The sequence below is a fragment of the Heterodontus francisci genome, chromosome 30, assembly GCF_036365525.1.
Source record: "Heterodontus francisci isolate sHetFra1 chromosome 30, sHetFra1.hap1, whole genome shotgun sequence".
NCBI classification, from domain to species: Eukaryota; Metazoa; Chordata; class Chondrichthyes; order Heterodontiformes; family Heterodontidae; genus Heterodontus; species Heterodontus francisci.
Genome location: NC_090400.1, coordinates 9,442,764 through 9,465,911, shown reverse-complemented (window position 1 = coordinate 9,465,911; position 23,148 = coordinate 9,442,764). Strand labels below are relative to the sequence as shown.

Genomic DNA, 23,148 nt, shown 5'->3' with positions numbered 1-23,148 from the left:
TTGTATATTTCACAGGTGGGGAGGGGTAATTGTATATTTCAAAGGTGGGGAGGGCGTAATTGTAGATTTCATAGGTGAGGAGAGGGGTAATTGTATATTTCATAGGTGCGGAGGGGGTCATTGTATATTTCATAGGTGGGGAAGGGGTAATTGTATATTTCAATAATGGGGAGGGGGTAATTGTATATTACACATGTGGGGAGAGGGGTAACTATATTTCACAGGTGGGGAGGGGGTAATTGTACATTTCATAGTTGGGGAGGGGTGTAATTGTATATTTCAAAGGTGGGGAGGGGGTAATTGTATATTTCAAAGGTGGAGAGGGGGTAATTGTATATTTCAAAGGTGGGGAGGGGGTAATTGTATATTTCAAAGGTGGAGAGGGGGTAATTGTATATTTCATAGCTGGTGAGGGGTAATTGTACATTTCATAGGTGGGGAGGGGTAATTATACATTTCATAGGTGGAAAAAGGGGTAATTGTATATTTCATAGGTGGGGAAGGGGGTTAATTGTTTATTTCATAGGTGGGGAGAGGGGTAATTGTAGATTTCATAGGTGAGGAGAGGGGTAATTGTATATTTCATAGGTGGGGAGAGGGGTAATTGTAGATTTCATAGGTGAGGAGAGGAGTAATTGTATATTTCATAGGTGAGGAGAGGAGTAATTATATATTTCACAGGTGGGGAGGGAGTCATTGTATATTTCATAGGTGGGGAGGGGGTAATTGTATATTTCAACAATGGGGAGGGGGTAATTGTATATTACACAGGTGGGGAGCAGGGTTACTGTATATTTCACAGGTGGGGAGGGGGTCATTGTATATTTCATAGGTGGGGAGGGGGTAATTGTATATTTTATAGGTGGGGAGAGGAGTAATTGTGTGTTTCACAGGTGGGAGGGGGTAATTGTATATTACACAGATGGGCAGAGGGGTAACTGTATATTTCACAGATGGGAAGGAGGTAATTGTATATTTCACAGGTGGGGAGAGGGGGTAATTGTATATTTCACGAGTGGGGAGAGGGGTAATTGTATATTTCAAAGGTGGGGAGAGGAGTAATTGTATATTTCACAGGTGGCGAGAGGAGTAATTGTATATTTCACAGGTGGGGAGGGGGTAATTGTATATTTCAAAGGTGTGGAGGGTTATAATTGTATATTTCATAGGTGGGAGGGGGTAATTGTATATTACACAGGTGGGGAGAGGGGTAACTGTATATTTCACAGGTGGGGGTGGGAGGTAATTGTATATTTCAAAGGTGGGGAGAGGAGTCATTGAATATTTCAAGTGTGGGGACGGGGGTAATTGTATATTTCACAGGTGGGGAGAGGGGTATCTGTATATTTCACAGGTGGGGAGGGGGTAATTGTACATTTCATAGGTGGGGAGGGGGTAAATTGTATATTTCATAGGTGGGGAGGGGGTAATTGTATATTTCAAAGGTGTGGAGGGTGTAATTGTATATTTCATAGGTGGGGAGGGGGTAATTGTATATTACACAGGTGGGAGAGGGGTATCTGTATATTTCACAGGTGGGGAGGGGTAATTGTACATTTCATAGGTGGGGAGGGGGTAATTGTATATTTCAAAGGTGTGGAGGGTGTAATTGTATATTTCATAGGTGGGGAGGGGGTAATTGTATATTACACAGGTGGGGAGAGGGTAACTGTATATTTCACAGGTGGGGGGAGGTAATTGTATATTTCAAAGGTGGGGAGAGGACTAATTGAATATTTCAAAGGTGGGGAGGGGTAATTGTATATTTCACAGGTGGGGAGAGGGGTATCTGTATATTTCACAGGTGGGGAGGGGGTAATTGTACATTTCATAGGTGGGGAGGGGGTAAATTGTATATTTCAAAGGTGGGGAGGGGTAATTGTATATTACACAGGTGGGGAGAGGGGTAGCTGTAAATTTCACAGGTGGGGAGGGGTAATTGTACATTTCATAGGTGGGGAGGGGGCTAATTGCATATTTTACGGGTGGGGATAGGAGTAATTGTATATTTCACAGATGGGGAGAAAGGTAATTGTATATTTCACAGGTAGGGAGGGGGTAATTGTATATTTCAAAGTTGGGAGGGGGTAATTGTATATTACACAGGTGGGGAGAGGGTAACTGTATATTTCACAGGTGGGGAGGGGGTAATTGTACATTTCATAGGTGGGGAGAAAGGTAATTGTATATTTCACAGGTGGGGAGAGGGTAATTGTATATTTCATAGGTGGTAGAGGGGAAATTGTATATTTCAAAGGTGGGGAGGGGTAATTGTATATTTCAATAATGGGGAGGGGGTAATTGTATATTACCCAGGTGGGGAGAGGGGTAACTGTATATTTCACAGTGGGGAGGGGTAATTGTACATTTCATCGTTGGGGAGGGGTGTAATTGTATATTTCAAAGGTGGGGAGGGGGTAACTGTATATTTCAAAGGTGGAGAGGGGGTAACTGTATATTTCAAAGGTGGGGAGAGGGTAACTGTATATTTCACAGGTGGGGAGGGAGTAATTGTACAGTTCATAAATGGGGAGAGGGGTAATTGCATATTTTACGGGTGGGGACAGGAGTAATTGTATATTTCACAGGTGGGGAGGAGGTAATTGTATATTTCATAGGTGGGGAGGAGGTAATTGTATATTTCATAGCTGGTGAGGGGGTAATTATACATTTCATAGGTGGGTAAAGGGGTAATTGTATATTTGATATGTGGGGGGGTAATTGTTATTCATAGGTGGGTGGGGGTAATTGTAATCATAGGTGGGGAGAGGGGTAATTGTAGATTTCATAGGTGGGGAGAGGGGTAATTGTAGATTTCATAGGTAAAGGAGAGGAGTAATTATATATTTCACAGGTGGGGAGAGGGGTAATTGTCTATTTCAGACGTGGGGAGGGGTAATTGTATATTTCACAGGTGATGAGTGGTAATTGTATATTTCATAGGTGGGGAGAGGAGTAATTGAGTATTTCACAGGTGGTGAGAGGAATAATTTAATATTTCAAAAGTGGGGAGAGGGGTAATTGTATATTTCAAAGGCTGGGAGGGGGTATTGTATATTTCACAGGTGGGGATGAGGAGATAATTGTATATTTCACAGGTGGGGAGAGGACTTAATTGTATGTTTCACAGGTGGGGAGGGGTAATTGTATCTTTCAGACGTGGGGAGGGGGTAATTGTATATTTCAAAGGTGAGAGGAGTAAATGTATATTTCACAAGTGGTGAGGGGTAATTGTAATATTTCATAGGTGGGAGAGGAGTAATTGTGTATTTCACAGGTGGGGCCGTGGGGTGATTGTATATTTCATTAGGTGGGGAGGGAGGTCATTGTATATTTCAAATGTGGGGTGGGGGGCTATTGTATATTTCACAGGTGGGGAGAGGAGATAATTGTATATTTCACAGGAGGGGAGAGGACTTAATTGTATGTTTCACAGGTGGGGAGGGGTAATTGTATCTTTCCGACGTGTGGAGGGGGTAATTGTATATTTGTAAGGTGGGAGGGGGTAATTTATATTACACAGATGGGCAGAGGGTAACTGTATATTTCACAGATGGGGAAGGAGGTAATTGTATATTTCACAGGTGGGGAGAGGGGTAATTGCATATTTCACAGGTGGCGAGAGGGGTAATTGTATATTTCACAGGTGGGGAGGGGGTAATTGTATATTTCAAAGGTGGGGAGGGTGTAATTGTATATTACACAGGAGGAGAGGGGTAACTGTATATTTCACAGATGGGGGGAGGTAATTGAATATTTCAAAGGTGGGGAGAGGAGTAATTGAATATTTCAAAGGTGGGGAGGGGGTAATTGTATATTTCACAGATGGCGAGAGGAGTAATTGTATTTTCACAGGTAGGGAGGGGGCAATTGTATATTTCAAAGGTGGGGAGGGGGTAATTGTATATTTCACAGATGGGAAGAGGGGTAACTGTATATTTCACAGGTGGGGAGGGGTTATTGTACATTTCATAGGCTGGGGAGGGGGTAAATTGTATATTTCAAAGGTGGGGAGGGGGGTAATTGTATGTTACACAGGTGGGCAGATGGGTAACTGTAAATTTCACAGGTGGGGAGGGGTTAATTGTACATTTCATAGGTGGGAGGGGGTAATTGCATATTTTACGGGTGGGGATAGGAGTAATTGTATATTTCACAGGTGAGGAGAGGGGTAATTGTATATTACAAAGGTGGGAGGGGGTAATTGTATATTTCAATAATGGGGGAGGGGGTAATTGTATATTGCACAGGTGGGGAATGGTTAACTGTACATTTCACAGGTGGGGAGGGGTAATTGTACATTTCATAGTTGGAAAGGGGTTATTGTATATTTCAAAGGTGGGGAGGGGGTAATTGTATATTTCAAAGGTGGAGAGAGGGGTAATTGTATATTTCAAAGGTGGGGAGGGGTAACTGTATATATCACAGGTGGTGAGGGAGTAATTGTACAGTTCATAAGGTGGGAGAGGGGTAATTGCATATTTTACGGGTGGGGATAGGAGTAATTGTATATTTCACAGGTGGGGAGGAGGTAATTGTATAATTCATAGCTGGTGAGTGGGTAATTGTACATTTCATAGGTGGGGAGGGGTTAATTATACATTTCATAGGTGGTAAAGGGTAATTGATATTTCATAGGTGGGGAGGGGGGGGTAATTGTTTATTTAATCGGTGGGGAGAGGCGTAATTGTAGATTTCATAGGTGAGGAGAGGGGTAATTGTATATTTCATAGGTGCGTGAGGGGTCATTGTATATTTCATAGTGGGGAAGGGGTAATTGTATATTTCAATAATGGGGAGGGGGTAATTGTATATTACACATGTGGGAGAGGGGTAACTATATTTCACAGGTGGGGAGGGGGTAATTGTACATTTCATAGTTGGGGAGGGGTGTAATTGTATATTTCAAAGGTGGGGAGGGGGTAATTGTATATTTCAAAGGTGGAGAGGGGTAATTGTATATTTCAAAGGTGGGGAGGGGGTAATTGTATATTTCAAAGGTGGAGAGGGGGTAATTGTATATTTCATAGCTGGTGAGGGGGTAATTGTACATTTCATAGGTGGGGAGGGGGTAATTATACATTTCATAGGTGGAAAAGAGGGGTAATTGTATATTTCATAGGTGGGGAAGGGGGGTTAATTGTTTATTTCATAGGTGGGGAGAGGGGTAATTGTAGATTTCATAGGTGAGGAGAGGGTAATTGTATATTTCATAGGTGGGGAGAGGGTAATTGTAGATTTCATAGGTGAGGAGAGGAGTAATTGTATATTTCATAGGTGAGGAGAGGAGTAATTATATATTTCACAGGTGGGGAGGAGTCATTGTATATTTCATAGGTGGGGAGGGGGTAATTGTCATATTTCAACAATGGGGAGGGGGTAATTGTATATTACACAGGTGGGGAGAGGGGTAACTGTATATTTCACAGGTGGGGAGGGGGTCATTGTATATTTCATAGGTGGGGAGGGGGTAATTGTATATTTTATAGGTGGGAGAGGAGTAATTGTGTATTTCACAGGTGGGGCGAGGGTGATTGTATATTTCATTAGGTGGGGAGAGAGGTCATTGTCTATTCAAAGGTGGGGAGAGGAGTAATTGAATATTTCAAAGTGGGGAGGGTGGCTATTGTATATTTCACAGGTGGGGAGAGGAGATAATTGTATGTTTCACAGGTGGGGAGAGGACTTAATTGTGTGTTTCACAGGTGGGAGGGGGTAATTGTATATTACACAGGTGGGGAGAGGGGGTAATTGTATATTTCACAGGTGGCGAGAGGAGGAATTGTATATTTCACAGGTGGGGAGGGGGTACTTGCATATTTCATAGGTGGGGAGGGGGTAATTGTATATTACACAGGTGGGGTAGAGGGGGTAATTGTATATTTCACAGGTGGCGAGAGGAGTAATTGTATATTTCACAGCTGGGGAGAGGAGTAATTGTATATTTCACAGGTGGGGAGGGGGTACTTGTATATTTCATAGGTGGGGAGGGGGTAATTGTATATTTCACAGGTGGGGAGGGGGTCTTGTATATTTCACAGGTGGGGAGGGGGAAATTGTATATTTCACAGGTGGGGAGGGGTTACTTGTATATTTCATAGGGTGGGAGGGGGTAATTGTATATTTCACAGGTGGGGAGGGGGTACTTGTATATTTCATAGGTGGGGAGAGGGTAATTGTATATTTCAAAGGTGGGGAGGGGGGTAATTGTATATTCAAAGGTGGGGAGGGGGTAATTGTATATTTCAAAGGTGGGGAGGGGGTAATTGTATATTTCAAAGTGGGGGAGGGGTAATTGTATATTACACAGGTGGGGAGAGGGGTAACTGTATATTTCACAGGTGGGGAGGGAGTAATTGTACAGTTCATAAGTGGGGAGGGGGGTAATTGCATATTTTACGGGTGGGGAGGAGGTAATTATACATTTCACAGGTGGGGAGAGAGTAACTGTACATTTCACAGGTGGGGAGGGGGTAATTATACATTTCATAGGTGGGGAGAGGCGTAATTGTAGATTTCATAGGTGAGGAGAGGGGTAATTGTATATTTCAAAGGTGGGGAGAGGGGTAATTGTATATTTCATAGGTGAGGAGAGGAGTAATTATATATTTCACAGGTGGGGAGGTGGTCATTGTATATTTCATAGGTGGGGAAGGGGTAATTGTATATTTCAATAATGGGGGAGGGTGTAATTGTATATTACCCAGGTGGGGAGAGGGGTAACTGTATATTTCACAGGTGGGGAGGGGTTAATTGTACATTTCATCGTTGGGGAGGGGTGTAATTGTATATTTCAAAGGTGGGGAGGGGGGTAACTGTATATTTCAAATGTGGAGAGGGGGTAATTGTATATTTCAAAGGTGGGGAGGGGGTAACTGTATATTTCACAGGTGGGGAGGGAGTAATTGTACAGTTCATAGGTGGGGAGGGGGTAATTGCATATTTTACGGGTGGGGGACCAGGAGTAATTGTATATTTCACAGGTGGGAGGAGGTAATTGTATATTTCATAGCTGGTGAGGGGGTAATTATACATTTCATAGGTGGGTAAAGGGGTAATTGTTTATTCATAGGTGGGGAGAGGGATAATTGTAGATTTCATAGGTGGGGAGAGGGGTAATTGTAGATTTCATAGGTGGGGAGAGGGGTTAATTGTAGATTCATAGGTAAGGAGAGGAGTAATTATATATTTCACAGGTGGGGAGAGGGGTAATTGTCTATTTCAGACGTGGGGAGGGGTAATTGTATATTTCACAGGTGATGAGTGGTAATTGTATATTTCATAGGTGGGGAGAGGAGTAATTGTGTATTTCACAGGTGGGGAGAGGAATAATTGAATATTTCAAAGGTGGGGAGGGGGGCTATTGTATATTTCATTAGGTCGGGAGGGAAGTAATTGTATATTTCAAAAGTGGGGAGAGGGGGTAATTGTATATTTCAAAGGCTGGGAGGGGGTAATTGTATATTACGCAGGTGGGGAGAGGGGTAACTGTCTTTTTCACAGGTGGGGAGAGGAGATAATTGTATATTTCACAGGAGGGGAGAGGACTTAATTGTATGTTTCACACAGGTGGGGAGGGGTAATTGTATCTTTCCGACGTGTGGAGGGGGTAATTGTATATTTCAAAGGTGGAGGGGGTAATTTATATTACACAGATGGGCAGAGGGGTAACTGTATATTTCACAGATGGGGAAGGAGGTAATTGTATATTTCACAGGTGGGGAGAGGGGGTAATTGTATATTTCACAGGTGGCGAGAGGAGTAATTGTATATTTCACAGGTGGGGAGGGGGTAATTGTATATTTCAAAGGTGGGGAGGGCGTAGATTGTAGACTTTCATAGGTGAGGAGAGGGGTAATTGTATATTTCATAGGTGCGGAGGGGTCATTGTATATTTCATAGGTGGGGAAGGGGTAATTGTATATTTCAATAATGGGGAGGGGGTAATTGTATATTACACATGTGGGGAGAGGGGTAACTATATTTCACAGGTGGGGAGGGGGTAATTGTACATTTTCATAGTTGGGGAGGGGGTGTAATTGTATATTTCAAAGGTGGGGGAGGGGGTAATTGTATATTTCAAAGGTGGAGAGGGGTAATTGTATATTTCAAAGGTGGGGAGGGGGTAATTGTATATTTCAAGGTGGAGAGGGGTAATTGTATATTCATAGCTGGTGAGGGGTAATTGTACATTTCATAGGTGGGGAGGGGGTAATTATACATTTCATAGTGGAAAAAGGGGTAATTGTATATTTCATAGGTGGGGAAAGGGGGGTTAATTGTTTATTTCATAGGTGGGGAGAGGGGTAATTGTAGATTTCATAGGTGAGGAGAGGGGTAATTGTATATTTCATAGGTGGGGAGAGGGTAATTGTAGATTTCATAGGTGAGGAGAGGAGTAATTGTATATTTCATAGGTGAGGAGAGAGTAATTATATATTTCACAGGTGGGGAGGGAGTCATTGTATTTTTCATAGGTGGGGAGGGGTAATTGTATATTTCAACAATGGGGAGGGGTAATTGTATATTACACAGGTGGGGAGAGGGGTAACTGTATATTTCACAGGTGGGGAGGGGGTCATTGTATATTTCATAGGTGGGGAGGGGGTAATTGTATATTTTATAGGTGGTGGAGAGGAGTAATTGTGTATTTCACAGGTGGGGCGAGGGTGATTGTATATTTCATTAGGTGGGGAGAGAGGTCATTGTCTATTTCAAAGGTGGGGAGAGGAGTAATTGAATAGTTTCAAAGGTGGGGAGGGTGGCTATTGTATATTTCACAGGTCGGGAGAGGAGATAATTGTATGTTTCACAGGTGGGGAGAGGACTTAATTGTGTGTTTCACAGGTGGGAGGGGGTAATTGTATATTACACAGGTGGGGAGAGGGGTAATTGTATATTTTCACAGTGGCGAGAGGAGTAATTGTATATTTCACAGGTGGGGAGGGGTTACTTGCATATTCATAGGTGGGGAGGGGGGTAATTGTATATTACACAGGTGGGGAGAGGGGTAATTGTATATTTCACAGGTGGCGAGAGGAGTAATTGTATATTTCACAGCTGGGGAGAGGAGTAATTGTATATTTCACAGGTGGGGAGGGGGTACTTGTATATTTCATAGGTGGGGAGGGGGTAATTGTATATTTCACAGGTGGGGAGGGGGTACTTGTATATTTCACAGGTGGGGAGGGGGAAATTGTATATTTCACAGGTGGGGAGGGGGTACTTGTATATTTCATAGGTGGGGAGGGGGTAATTGTATATTTCACAGGTGGGGAGGGGGTACTTGTATATTTCATAGGTGGGGAGAGGGGTAATTGTATATTTCAAAGGTGGGAGGGGGGTAATTGTATATTTCAAAGGTGGGGAGGGGGTAATTGTATATTTCAAAGGTGGGGAGGGGGTAATTGTATATTTCAAAGGTGGGGGGAGGGGTAAATTGTATATTACACAGGTGGGAGAGGGGTAACTGTATATTTCACAGGTGGGGAGGGAGTAATTGTACAGTTCATAAGTGGGGAGGGGGGTAATTGCATATTTACGCGGTGGGGAGGAGTAATTATACATTTCACAGGTGGGGAGAGGAGTAACTGTACATTTCACAGGTGGGGAGGGGGTAATTATACATTTCATAGGTGGGGAGAGGCGTAATTGTAGATTTCATAGGTGAGGAGAGGGGTAATTGTATATTTCAAAGGTGGGGAGAGGGGTAATTGTATATTTCATAGGTGAGGAGAGGAGTAATTATATATTTCACAGGTGGGGAGGTGGTCATTGTATATTTCATAGGTGGGGAAGGGGTAATTGTATATTTCAATAATGGGGAGGGTGTAATTGTATATTACCCAGGTGGGGAGAGGGGTAACTGTATATTTCACAGGTGGGGAGGGGTTAATTGTACATTTCATCGTTGGGAGGGGTGTAATTGTATATTTCAAAGGTGTGGAGGGGGTAACTGTATATTTCAAATGTGGAGAGGGGGTAATTGTATATTTCAAAGGTGGGGAGGGGGTAACTGTATATTTCACAGGTGGGGAGGGAGTAATTGTACAGTTCATAGGTGGGGAGGGGGGTAATTGCATATTTTACGGGTGGGGACAGGAGTAATTGTATATTTCACAGGTGGGGAGGAGGTAATTGTATATTTCATAGCTGGTGAGGGGTTAATTATACATTTCATAGGTGGGTAAAGGGTAATTGTTTATTTCATAGGTGGGGAGAGGGATAATTGTAGATTTCATAGGTGGGGAGAGGGGTAATTGTAGATTTCATAGGTGGGGAGAGGGGTAATTGTAGATTTCATAGGTAAGGAGAGGAGTAATTATATATTTCACAGGTGGGGAGAGGGGTAATTGTCTATTTCAGACGTGGGGAGGGGTAATTGAATATTTCAAAGGTGGGGAGGGGGGCTATTGTATATTTCATTATGTCGGGAGGGAAGTAATTGTATATTTCAAAAGTGGGGAGAGGGGTAATTGTATATTTCAAAGGCTGGGGAGGGGGTAATTGTATATTACGCAGGTGGGGAGAGGGGTAACTGTCTTTTTCACAGGTGGGGAGAGGAGATAATTGTATATTTCACAGGAGGGGAGAGGACTTAATTGTATGTTTCACAGGTGGGGAGGGGGTAATTGTATCTTTCCGACGTGTGGAGGGGGTAATTGTATATTTCAAAGGTGGGAGGGGGTAATTTATATTACACAGATGGGCAGAGGGGTAACTGTATATTTCACAGATGGGGAAGGAGGTAATTGTATATTTCACAGGTGGCGAGAGGAGTAATTGTATATTTCACAGGTGGGGAGGGGGTAATTGTATATTTCAAAGGTGGGGAGGGTGTAATTGTATATTACACAGGTGGGGAGAGGGGTAACTGTATATTTCACAGGTGGGGGGGAGGTAATTGTATATTTCAAAGGTGGGGAGAGGAGTAATTGAATATTTCAAAGGTGAGGAGGGGGTAATTGTATATTTCACAGGTGGCGAGAGGAGTAATTGTATTTTCACAGGTAGGGAGGGGGTAATTGTATATTTCACAGATGGGAAGAGGGGTAACTGTATATTTCACAGGTGGGGAGGGGTTATTGTACATTTCATAGGTGGGGAGGGGGTAAATTGTATATTTCAAAGGTGGGGAGGGGGTAATTGTATGTTACACAGGTGGGAAGAGGGGTAATTGTAAATTTCACAGGTGGGGAGGGGTTAGTTGTACATGTCATAGGTGGGGAGGGGGGTAATTGCATATTTTACTGGTGGGGATAGGAGTAATTGTATATTTCACAGGTGGGGAGAAAGGTAATTGTATATTACAAAGGTGGGGAGGGGTAATTGTATATTTCAATAATGGGGAGGGGGTAATTGTATATTACACAGGTGGGGAATGGGTTAACTGTACATTTCACAGGTGGGGAGGGGGTAATTGTACATTTCATAGTTGGGAAATGGGGTTATTGTACATTTCAAAGGTGGGGAGGGGGTAATTGTATATTTCAAAGGTGGAGAGGGGGTAATTGTATATTTCAAAGGTGGAGAGGGGGTAATTGTATATTTCAAAGGTGGGGAGGGGGTAACTGTATATTTCACAGGTGGGGAGGGAGTAATTGTACAGTTCATAAGTGGGGAGGGGGTAATTGCATATTTTACGGGTGGGGATAGGAGTAATTGTATATTTCACAGGTGGGGAGGAGGTAATTGTATATTTCATAGCTGGTGAGTGGGTAATTGTACATTTCATAGGTGGGGAGGGGGTAATTATACATTTCATAGGTGGGTAAAGGGGTAATTGTATATTTCATAGGTGGGGAGGGGGGGGTAATTGTTTATTTAATCGGTGGGGAGAGGCGTAATTGTAGATTTCATTGGTGAGGAGAGGGGTAATTGTATATTTCGTAGGTGCGGAGGGGGGTAATTGTCGATTTCATAGGTGAGGAGAGGAGTAATTATATATTTCACAGGTGGGGAGGGGGTAATTGTATATTTCAATAATGGGGAGGGGGTAATTGTATATTACACAGGTGGGGAGAGGGTAACTGTATATTTCACAGGTGGGGAGGGGGTAATTGTACATTTCATAGTTGGGGAGGGGGTAATTGTATATTTCAAAGGTGGGGAGGGGGTAATTGTATATTTCATAGGTGGGGAGGGGGTAATTGTACATTTCATAGGTGGGGAGGGGGTAATTATACATTTCATAGGTGGGTAAAGGGGTAATTGTATATTTCATAGGTGGGGAAGGGGGGTTAATTGTTTATTTCATAGGTGGGGAGAGGGGTAATTGTAGATTTCATAGGTGGGGAGAGGGGTAATTGTAGATTTCATAGGTGGGGAGAGGGGTAATTGTAGATTTCATAGGTGAGGAGAGGAGTAATTGTATATTTCATAGGTGAGGAGAGGAGTAATTATATATTTCACAGGTGGGGAGGGAGTTATTGTATATTTCATAGGTGGGGAGGGGGTAATTGTATATTTCAACAATGGGGAGGGGGTAATTGTATATTACACAGGTGGGGAGAGGGGTAACTGTATATTTCACAGGTGGGGAGGGGGTCATTGTATATTTCATAGGTGGGGAGGGGGTAATTGTATATTTTATAGGTGGGGAGAGGAGTAATTGTGTATTTCACAGGTGGGGCGAGGGGTGATTGTATATTTCATTAGGTGGGGAGGGAGGCCATTGTCTATTTCAAAGGTGGGGAGAGGAGTAATTGAATATTTCAAAGGTGGGGAGGCGGGCTATTGTATATTTCACAGGTGGGGAGAGGAGATAATTGTATGTTTCACAGGTGGGGAGAGGACTTAATTGTGTGTTTCACAGGTGGGAGGGGGTAAATGTATATTACACAGGTGGGGAGAGGGGGTAATTGTATATTTCACAGGTGGCGAGAGGAGTAATTGTATATTTCACAGGTGGGGAGGGGTTACTTGTATATTTCATAGGTGGGGAGGGGGTAATTGTATATTACACAGGTGGGGAGAGGGGGTAATTGTATATTTCACAGGTGGCAAGAGGAGTAATTGTATATTTCACAGCTGGGGAGGGGGTACTTGTATATTTCATAGGTGGGGTGGGGGTAATTGTATATTACACAGGTGGGGAGAGGGGTAACTGTATATTTCACAGGTGGGGGGGGGAGGTAATTGTATATTTCAAAGGTGGGGAGGGGGTAATTGTATATTTCACAGGTGGGGAGAGGGGTAATTGTATCTTTCACAGGTGGGGAGTGGGGTAACTGTTTATTTCACTGGTGGGGAGAGGGGTAAATGTAGATCCCTCTCCAGTGTTAGTTGAGCTATGTTAGTAGTTTGTTCTGAAACAATGTTATTACAATATGAGTGCAGGTGAAAAACCAGCTCTTTCTAACAATGTATTGATTGTAAAGAGCAAGCTGAGACAAGCATTCTGTTGCTCAAGTCTGAAAGCAGAGCAGTTGGACACAGAACATGGTCATAATCCTTTGTCTTTTTATGCTAAGTGATATATGGAACCATTGCTGAATAAACCTGTGAAGAACGTCATTGCAGGGGCAGTAATCATTCACTGATAGGCTGGTGAATGTGTGTGAGTATATATGCTTGTATGTGAGTGTGAGGTTACCTGTCAGCGTGTGTGTGTTTGTGCGTCTGTGTGGGACTGACAGTTCTAGTGTGAACATTTACATGTGAATGAGAAGATGTGTATGATTTTTTTGGATTGTCCTGTAGCTGCAATAGATTCAGTAGCTGTAGGCAAAATAAGTTTTTAGACATTTCTCCCCTATTCATTTAATTGAAAGCTGCTTGAGGTGCTCTTGATTCAGTGGCTGAGTCCGTTGGTTAAATACACAACCCAGTGTGGAACTGAACTGTACAAATCAGCAAGGGCCCAATTTGATGCCTGGTTTATAGTGAATTAGTTGACGTCATCTGGAGTGGCCACAAATGGGTTCAGTCTCTAGGCCGGGAGGGGGAAATCAGCCACTTCTGATTACTGTCCTGGAAAGTTGATGTGATGGGGGCAGAAATGGGGCTGCTGTCAAACTTCATCCATGAAAAATTGTCACCTGGATTGTGTTCTGCGGGAGCCCTGTGTCCGAGGTGAAAGGATACAATTGGAAGAGAAGTAATGGGAAAGCGCTACTCAAAATGACCATTAATGATGATCGCACTGATCTGTTCATCACTTCTTCATTTTGAATCAATCAGTTACATTTAGGTACTAAACCTGATATTGAGCAGGAGGTCAATAAGTAGATTAGGGCAATAAAGATAAGTGAACCCTGTGAAGTGAATACATTTTTCAACAATGAGTGATGTTCCTGTTGTTGTCTTTGGCCTCTGCCCTCTGGATGATGCCAGGCGTGCAGACTGGACTGTGGCAGCAGTAAGTGAGTTTGATACGTAAGTGAGCGTGCGATTGTGAGAAGAATGAGTAATTTCAGAAGCAGTTCCTGCATTCCAGCCACACAATCGTCATGTGGGCCTTGCACTGAATTGTTACATGGACGAGTAAGGAAGTAGGTTATTGTTGAGAGAAAATGGAATTACTGCTCAAGATTAACCTGTTACTTGTGAAGAGAAAGAGAGAAGGAAAGAGATAGTTTTGTGTTTATGTGATATCTGTGGCTCAGTGGGTAGCACTCTCATCTCTGAGTCAGAACATTGTGGGTTAAAATCCCGCTCCAGTACTGAGGGATTTCTGCACTGTTGGAAATGCTCTCTGTCAGGTGAGATGCTTAACCAAGGCCCCATCTGCCCTCGCAGGTGGACATAAAAGATCCCACGACCACTATTACAAAGAAGAGCAGGTGAGGTCTCCTGGCCAATATTTATGACTCAACCAACATCACAAAAAGAGATAATTTGGTCATTATCACATTGCTGTTTGTGGGAGCTTGCTATGCACAAATTGGCTGCTGCATTTCCTATTTTACAAAGGTGACTACACTTCAAAAGTACTTCATTGATTGTAAAGTGTTTTGAGACATCCTGTGGTTGTGAAAAGTGCTATGTAAATGCAAGTCTTTCTTTAACAAGACTAAGGATGTTAACCTTGAAAAGTGAACCAGCTTTGGTACCCAGAGTTGACATCAATTTCTATAGTTTTTCATGACTTCAGTGTTCAATTTCAGATAACTAGGTGGTGAAGGATAGAACTGGAGCCTTATCTTTACACACTTATAAGCTGTTATTTACAGAGACAAATATTACAGACATGCACCTCCAAATCCAACAACCACAGTTTCAGTCTGCTCCTATACATAGGAGCACAAGTGAATCCCCAGTTAATGCCAACCACCTGAATACAATTAAACAATGAATATACAGTTCACACTCAGAACATCCTGAAGTGCTTTACAGCCAATCAAGAACTTTTGAAATGTAGTCACTGATGTAAGAGCCAATTTGTGCCCAGCAAGGTCCCACAAACAGCAATAAGATAAATGACCATATAATCTGTTTTTGTGGTGTTACCTTTGCTAGAGAGGTACATAAATGCGCAGTAAAACTCCATTGACTCTGTCCCAACCTTAGAAACAAACTCAGAAGAGCATGTCCTACTGTGACAGTATATATTTCTCCAGTATCACAGTGGCGCAGTGGTTAGCACCACAGCCTCAGAGCTCCAGCAACCCGGGTTCGATTCTGGGTACTGCCTGTGCAAGTTCTCCCTATGGCCGCGTGTGTTTCCACCGGGTGCTCTGGTTTCTTCCCACAGCCAAAGACTTGCAGGTTGATAGGTAAATTGGCCATTGTAAATTGCTCCTAGTGTAGGGACATGGTAGGGAATATGGGATTAATGTAGGATTAGTATAAAATGGGTGGTTGTTGGTCAGCACAGACCTGGTGGGCAAAGGGCCTGTTTCAGTGCTGTATATGACTATGATTCTAATTATGTGTTTTCTCTGTGAGGTTGACAATTACTGCTAATCTTATGGCCAGTTCTGTGATGTGGTCTTGTGCTCATTGTGTTGGTCAAATCATTTCACTTAGGATCTGAGATGCATTGAAGAATAGATTCAATCGGAACATATGAATTACCGGACAAAAAAGACCAAAATCCGTCTCGTCAACTTCTACAAACTGGAATTGCATCATACAATAATATTGGAGTTGTTGACCAATCGGAGCAATCCAATCTCTATCCATTACCATTTGTCATGTCTCAAATGACTCATATACTGAATTCCAGAATGTTATTTTCCATTCTGTTCCAGTAATGTGGGTTGGGTTTAAATCAAAGACCCAGGTGGGAAGAGACACTAAATCCCCGTGTGCTAGCTAGACCCTTTAATTTGTTTTACATTATCTGCCCTTTGCCTTTTCATGTCCCCCCATATCATACATGGTGCTCCAGTAGGGAGGGGACATGTAACCTGCTTCTAGGACTCTATCTGTAATTGCTCACTAGGACATTGACGGGAGCCACGAGATAACTCCAGTGGAACTGAAGACCACTTAGCCTTCAATCATTGCCTTCTCTGTAAACTACGACACAAACTATCCCAGCAGGGCATCAGGCAATGAACAAAAGTGACAACAGGCTAGGCCAGATTGAGAAATGTAGGTCAGGGTACCTTTTGACAGGTCATCCACCTGACGTGTGATGTGCAAGAAGATGCTTCTGATTTAAATACATCTTACAAGTTTTGGAATGTTTATATAATGAAATAAAAGCAAAATACTGCAGATGCTGGAAATATGAAATAAAAACTAGAAATGCTCAGCAGGTCTGGCAGCATCTGTGGAGAGTGAAGCAGAGTTAACGTTTCAGGTCAATGACCTTTCATCAGAATATTTATACTTCCATTCTTAGCTGCAATCAAACATCTCAGCAACAACCAACTCAGATACTTAAGTGATCTGTCTACAGATAGTTGTGATGGGTAGCTTTATAAGCAGATGTTTGCTACATATTTAGTTTAGTTTTTAGTTTAGTTTAGAGATATGGCACTGAAACAGTCTATGCCGACCATCAACCACCCATTTATACTAATCCTACCCTAATTCCATATTCCTACCACATCCCCACCTGTCCCTATATTTCCCTACCACCTACCTATACTAGGAGCAATTTACAATGGCCAATTTACCTATCAACCTGCAAGTCTTTGGCTTGTGGGAGGAAACCGGAGCACCCGGAGGAAACCCACACAGACACAGGGAGAACTTGCAAACTCCACACAGGCAGTCCCCAGAATTGAACCTGGGTCGCTGGAGCTGTGAGGCTGCGGTGCTAACCACTGCGCCACTGTGCCGCTGGTTCTGTACTCTTTCTCTGAATATAAATGACCTTGAACACAGTTGATCCATCTATACTGGGGTATCTCTAGACTTGTTCATTTTTTTTCCTCTTACTGTGTATCAGCAGTTGTGTAACACCTTGCTGAGTCGCTCTCTTGTTGAATTCTAGGGAGTGAGTGTCGGCAAGATATTCCACCATGAAGGGCATCACAGCCAATTCTATTCTTCACCAGCAACCACTCGGACCCCTCATTTCTTTTTAACAGCGGGCAGTCAATTAACTGCCTGGCATTGGGGATGTCGTCCCGTTAAGTGTTGAGGACGCCGGAGACCCTGCGACAGGTAAGTGGAGTCGGGGCTGCTGGAGCCAGTCAGGCAAGCTGCGACATTGGGGTGAAGGGTGTGGTTAGTGAGGGTTGGGGGAGGGGCGGTGGCCATCACTGCCAGTGGGGCCCTCCGGGGAGCCTGGATTGCCCCCAAATGAGGGACAACACCGCCCCCCCCCCCCCCCCGCTGCCCCCCTCTAGGAACCTCCAGGCTTCAGCTGGTGGTCCCTCCATCCGCCACAACATTGCAGTGGAGGAGGACCGTTCTTGGCCTTCCCTGCCACAGACAAAATGGCAGGACATCAGGGCAACACCAGGAACAGCACCCCTTGCATTTTGTTTGTCCCATACCTCTGTGCCCATCTCCAAGGGCAGAATATAATCCTGCCCATAGAGTAGGGATAATGAGCAGGTACTCTAATTATCAGGATGTAACTAGTGGTGTCCCACAGGGATCTGTGTTGGAACCTGAACTAATCGCCATATTTATTAACTACATAGATGATGGGATAGCGAGCCACATATCCAAATTTGCTGGTGACAAAAAGATATCTGACATTGTAAGCAGTATAGATAGAAACATAAAATTACAAAGGGATATTAATAAATTTAGTGAATGGGTGAAACTGTAGCAAACTGATTTCAATATAGGCAAATGTGAGGCACTTTGGACCTAAAAAGAATAAAACAAGGTACTTTCTAAATGGTGAAAAGCCAGAAACAGTGGGGACCCAAAGAGACTTGGGGGCTCCAGGTACACAGATCATTAAAATGCCATGACTGAGTACAGCAAATAATCAAAAAGGCTGATAGAATGTAGGCTTTTATGTCTCGAGGACTAGAATACAAGGGGGTAGAAATCATGCTTCAGCTATACAAAGCCCTGGTTAGACCACATGTAGAGTGATTGTGAGCAGTTCTGGCACAACACCTTAGGAAGGATATATTGGCCTTGGAGGGAGTGAGTGTAGATTTACCAGATTGATAGCTGGACTCCAAGGATTAAATTCCAAGGAAAGATTACACAAACTAGGGGTGTATTCTCTGGAATTTAGAAGGTTAAGGGCTGATGATTGATAAATTTTTGTTCAGGATATGAGGCAAAGGTGAGTATATGGAGTTAGGTCGCAGACCAGCCATGATCACGTTGAATGGCAGAACAAACTCCTCCTGTTCCTATACGGTCCCTCACTGTCCTTAATATTATAAAGTTTCGATCGCTTACAATTTCCCACAAGATAAACTCCACCATCTGTCCTTATCCTAGAACAAAGCACATATATTGAAATGTGAAAGGTGTTTTTTTAAGAAAACGTTCTTGGGATGTGTACATCAATGGAAAAGCTGGTCGGTATTTATTGCTCATCCCTAGAAGGTGGTAGTGAGCTTTCTTCTTAATCCTGTCAGTGTGGTGAAGGTGTTCCCATAATACTGATAGGTAGGGAGTTGCAGGATTTTGAACAGACTGGATGGAATAATGGGCCCTTTTCCTGTCCACCATAATTTGTATGTTCAGAAAGCCTCCACCTTACCTATGTACATATCCCTGTACAGCAATAACATAAAGCTGCTGATATTGTTTGTGGATGATTTTTATAAGATATACATAGACTGGCATTAGGAATTAGGCTTCTTTTGACCATAGACGAGAGACAATGAGGAGAATTTTATGCTTTCCCCTGCAGCTGGTTTGGAGTCAGGGAGAGCATAAAATCTGGTGGGATGGTGGCAGGGTCGGGGGGCTTCCCATCACAATCCTGCCTCCACCTAAATTTAGTCCTGGGCGGGAAAGCCTGTGAAGGCCCCGCCGCCATTTGAGGCCCTTAACTGGGTAATTAACCCCCAATTAAGGGCCTCTTCCTGCCACAGCTGCAATTACCTGTGCAACAGGTGGCCCTGTCGCCCCACAGGAAGCACGGCGTGAAAAACCATGCGGGCTGCTTCCCGGCTCCAGGAAGGTGCAGTCCCTCGTGCAAAGGCACTCGGTACCTGAATGAGGCACCCGGCATTGGGAAGGAGGGGCCCCACTGAGGGCCACACCCCTGCCCTTACTGCTGATCCCCTCTCCACCCACGCCCCCCCCTCCCCCCATGACCTCCACTCCACAAGGCCCCTCCCGCCCTGACCTACCTGAGGCCTGAGTCCAGTGACACTCCTCGGCCTCCAGGACGGTTATCTCCAGCACTGCAGCTGCCTGCCTCTGATTGGCTGGCAGCTCTCCAAGGGCAGGACTTTCAGCAACAGGATCCTGTTTCCTATGGAAGGCCTGCCACTCTCCACTTATGTGCCTGATTGGCATTAAATTCGGCGGGCCTTCTTGAAAAGAGGTGATGTGAGGATCTTGGCGTTGTGTTCCCCCGACATTGAGAACCCCCCGCCCCCCCCACCAGCAGCCTAAAATTTCCCCAGTCTATTTCTTCAGTGTCTTGTTCACAGGCAAGGAAATCTGGCTTGCAAGCATTGTAATCTGGTGGTGCCATTCCTGAGAGACTTTGTCATCACACCATTTGTGTACATTAGGGTTCCAATGGGCTGTGTTGAAAGCTATGCACTTGTCTTTGCTTTGGAGGTATGATGGCCTGTTCTGGTCTGTGTGATTGATTCCATTAATCTGTCAAACTGCCGGTGGCATTAGTTGCAAGTGCGAGTCACCTAATGGAAGCCACCATCAAAAGGGTGAAACACCCTAAGGCATATTACAGAGCAGCATCGACACAGGGAGTTTTACAAATAATCCCAAACAATAGGGGGATGGGCTGGTAACGTCAACTGCACCAGTGGAGAGTCAGCTTGCTATCTCATCTGTCAATGAGATGCATGAGTTGAGATGGTCTTCCCTTTTCCACCTCTTCTGGCTAGTCCCGATCCAGGAGCGTTCTGTCTCTTATTAGGTGGAATCCTGTTCAGGCCTTTCCTGCTGTTCATTCTCCCTTCCTTCTTCTTCCATCTTTCACATTTATTGACTGCTTTCCATTGTCTTGGATGTGCACTTCATGAAATTATATGTTACTGACAAAGGTACGCTGCTTTGGGTGTGTATCGTTTCCACAGTGTTAGCCTAATGTGTGTTTGCATTTTCTCTTTCCCTGTTTCTCGCTCCCATCTCCATTTCCCGTACTCAGTAATACATTTGTGGTTTCGCAGTCATTCCCACATCAAAGGAGGTTATTGTATTTTGTAACCCAAGGATGGCATGCTGGGCTTTTTGCCCCTTCTCTTTGCTCTACTAGTTTCTACAGAGTTTTCTGTTTTTGTTTGTTGGAGTGAAAAGGTACACAGCAAGCCCATCCTTTATATAGTCCATGCCTTTTACTGAACCCCATGATTGAAAGACCAACTGATATCTCTCAGTCACTCAAGGAGCTTCAACACTTGGGTCATTAGGGAAAGGCACTGCCCAGCCTGGTGCTGACCATTACAAACAACTTGTTCCTGTCCTGAGTTCGCTCGTCCCAGCAATTGGGTTCCACAATTGGCCTCAGTGCCCTTGAGCTAGGGAAGGGGAAAAGAGACAGGTCAGGTTTCCACTCCTGCTTCTTGTGCCAGGTGGCAGACATGCAGAGGCTGACAGCTCACCTGTGTACCCTCTGCAGTCAAATCCCTGCTGCCACTCGGGGCCCAGGCTTATACCTGAAGAATTGCTGTTTGGGAAATACCTGTAGAACAGTACACAACATGAATGGGAAACAAAGGGGAGACAGGATGGGAGGGGAAAGTAAATGATTGCTTGGAACTGCCTGTTGAAGTGGGGCTGCTATCTGTCTGTCTGTTTTGTATGAAGAAATAACCTTTGGAGTTGGGTATGGGGTTGTTGAGATGAACTATTTAAATCAAGTCATTGAAAATACAAAGGGAAGCATCTCATACATGAAAAGGAACCGAGAACAAAGACTGAGAAGAATTAGAAATATTTACCGCACTAATGTGAACATTACTGTTGAACATTTTGTTTGATATTGTATTTTAACCATTTAGGAGTACTTTTCCCTTTTTCTGTTCTGGCTGAGGTCTGCCATCTTGGTAGGGGTCTTGATATGGGCGGCTCAGGCACCTGACAGAACCAGGCAGAAGCTTCATTAGCCCATTCCGGTTGGGGTCCTACAATGTCAACAGAGCACCGATCCAATTTTGAAGTATGAGTGGGAGAAGCATGTGCCACCAATGCTCCACCCACTTGTAGTGGTGTTAGGAGACCTCACCAACAATTCTTAAAGGAGTCACTGCAGGCTGTTCACAAACAAAACTGGTTAAAAATAGAGGTCTTAAAATTATTTTTCTGGGGACAGGAGGAGTATTAATGCCCCAGGATCCCCTCTCCCCAACCCCCACACTTATCTTACCAGCACCAGCTGGGCTCCATGGTGGAGCCATGGGATTTCTCTCCTCTTCTGACCGGCGAGCTGCTCCATGAAGAGGTTTCAGGACTCAGACCATTTCCATTGGGTGGATAGCAGGCTGATTCCATCTGCGTCACGCCTGATGGACGCGGTCAGTTGAATATTGTCTGCTAAGTGTGCACCTAATGCCTTCATTACAAGGTACCAGTTTATCTTTCAGTTCCCACGGGCAGACTGATGGCTCAGAGGTTCAACTCCTTGGGTGTCGTGCTACCAACTGCCTGTAGCTTTTACAACATGTGCTGGGGTCTTTGTTATTGGATTTTCATCCTCCTTCATCATTTTAGAGAAACATTAAACTGAGGCCCCATCTCCTTTCTCAGGTGGATGTAAAAGATCCCATGGAACTATTTTGAAGAACAGGGGAGTTCTCCCAGTGTCCTGGCCAATATTTATCACTCAGCTAACATTGCTGAAACAGATTATCTGGTCATTATCACATTGCTGTTTTATGGGAGCTTGCTGTGTGCAAATTGGCTGCTGCTTTTCCTGCATTACAACAGTGACTACATTTCAAAAAGTAGTGCATTGACTGTAAAATGCTTTGGGAGATCCAGGGGTCATGAAGGGTCACAATGCAAGTTCTTTCTTTTCTTTCCTCAAGCATCTCTGGTTTGTAATTAATTTATCTCCTTGAATCGTCCTTAGGATCAAAGCATAACAGCAGACGGGGGAATTTCTGGAATAAGCAGACTTTTTCCTTTGACATGGTGTTGATGGCAGCTGATTCTACAAGCAAAGCCTGGAATCTTGTAATTATATAACCTCAAATAACAACAACTAGTATGTCAAAGCTGGTTTCTTACCTTGTGTTGTCTATGTCTTAAATGATTGATCACCCTTCGAAAAAAATGTACTTAAGCAATACAGAGCAAGTTACAATAAATAAAATATGAAAGAGACAATCAATAAATTATTACTGATGCTTAGTTATAGAATCAGTAGGACACCACCTGGCGTACATAAGCTGCATGGAAGGCAGCATCAGCAGAACATATCAATTAATTCTCCTCATGTATCGAACTGTAAAAGGGGAGTTTTACAGAAACACGTCGGCCAACGGTTGTCTCTCGTTTGGACCCAGAAGGATAAATTATCATGCAATTGAGCTGAAAGGCTGCAGTGTTCAGAATGCTGTTGAAGGGCAGCAAGGCAATCTTCACCTCACAATCAGAAGGCTGATACTGAGTCAAAGGACTAGTAGC

The 23,148-nt window shown here is 43.8% G+C and overlaps 1 protein-coding gene across 2 annotated transcripts in view; it reads left to right on the top strand.

The window, feature by feature from the left end:
* LOC137346465 (sphingosine-1-phosphate transporter SPNS2-like) overlaps positions 1-22,824 on the top strand; it is a 46,341-nt gene extending 23,517 nt beyond the window's left edge. Inside the window, exon 2 of one of the 2 annotated variants that reach the window (XM_068009917.1) lies at positions 22,592-22,824. In XM_068009917.1, the coding sequence (XP_067866018.1) occupies positions 22,592-22,707 (116 nt within the window). In that variant the 3' untranslated portion in view covers positions 22,708-22,824. Of the gene's footprint in view, positions 1-17,389; positions 17,437-22,591 lie in introns of those variants that run through there. The other variant, XM_068009918.1, reaches the window with a different exon arrangement.
* Positions 22,825-23,148: the final 324 nt, after the last annotated feature.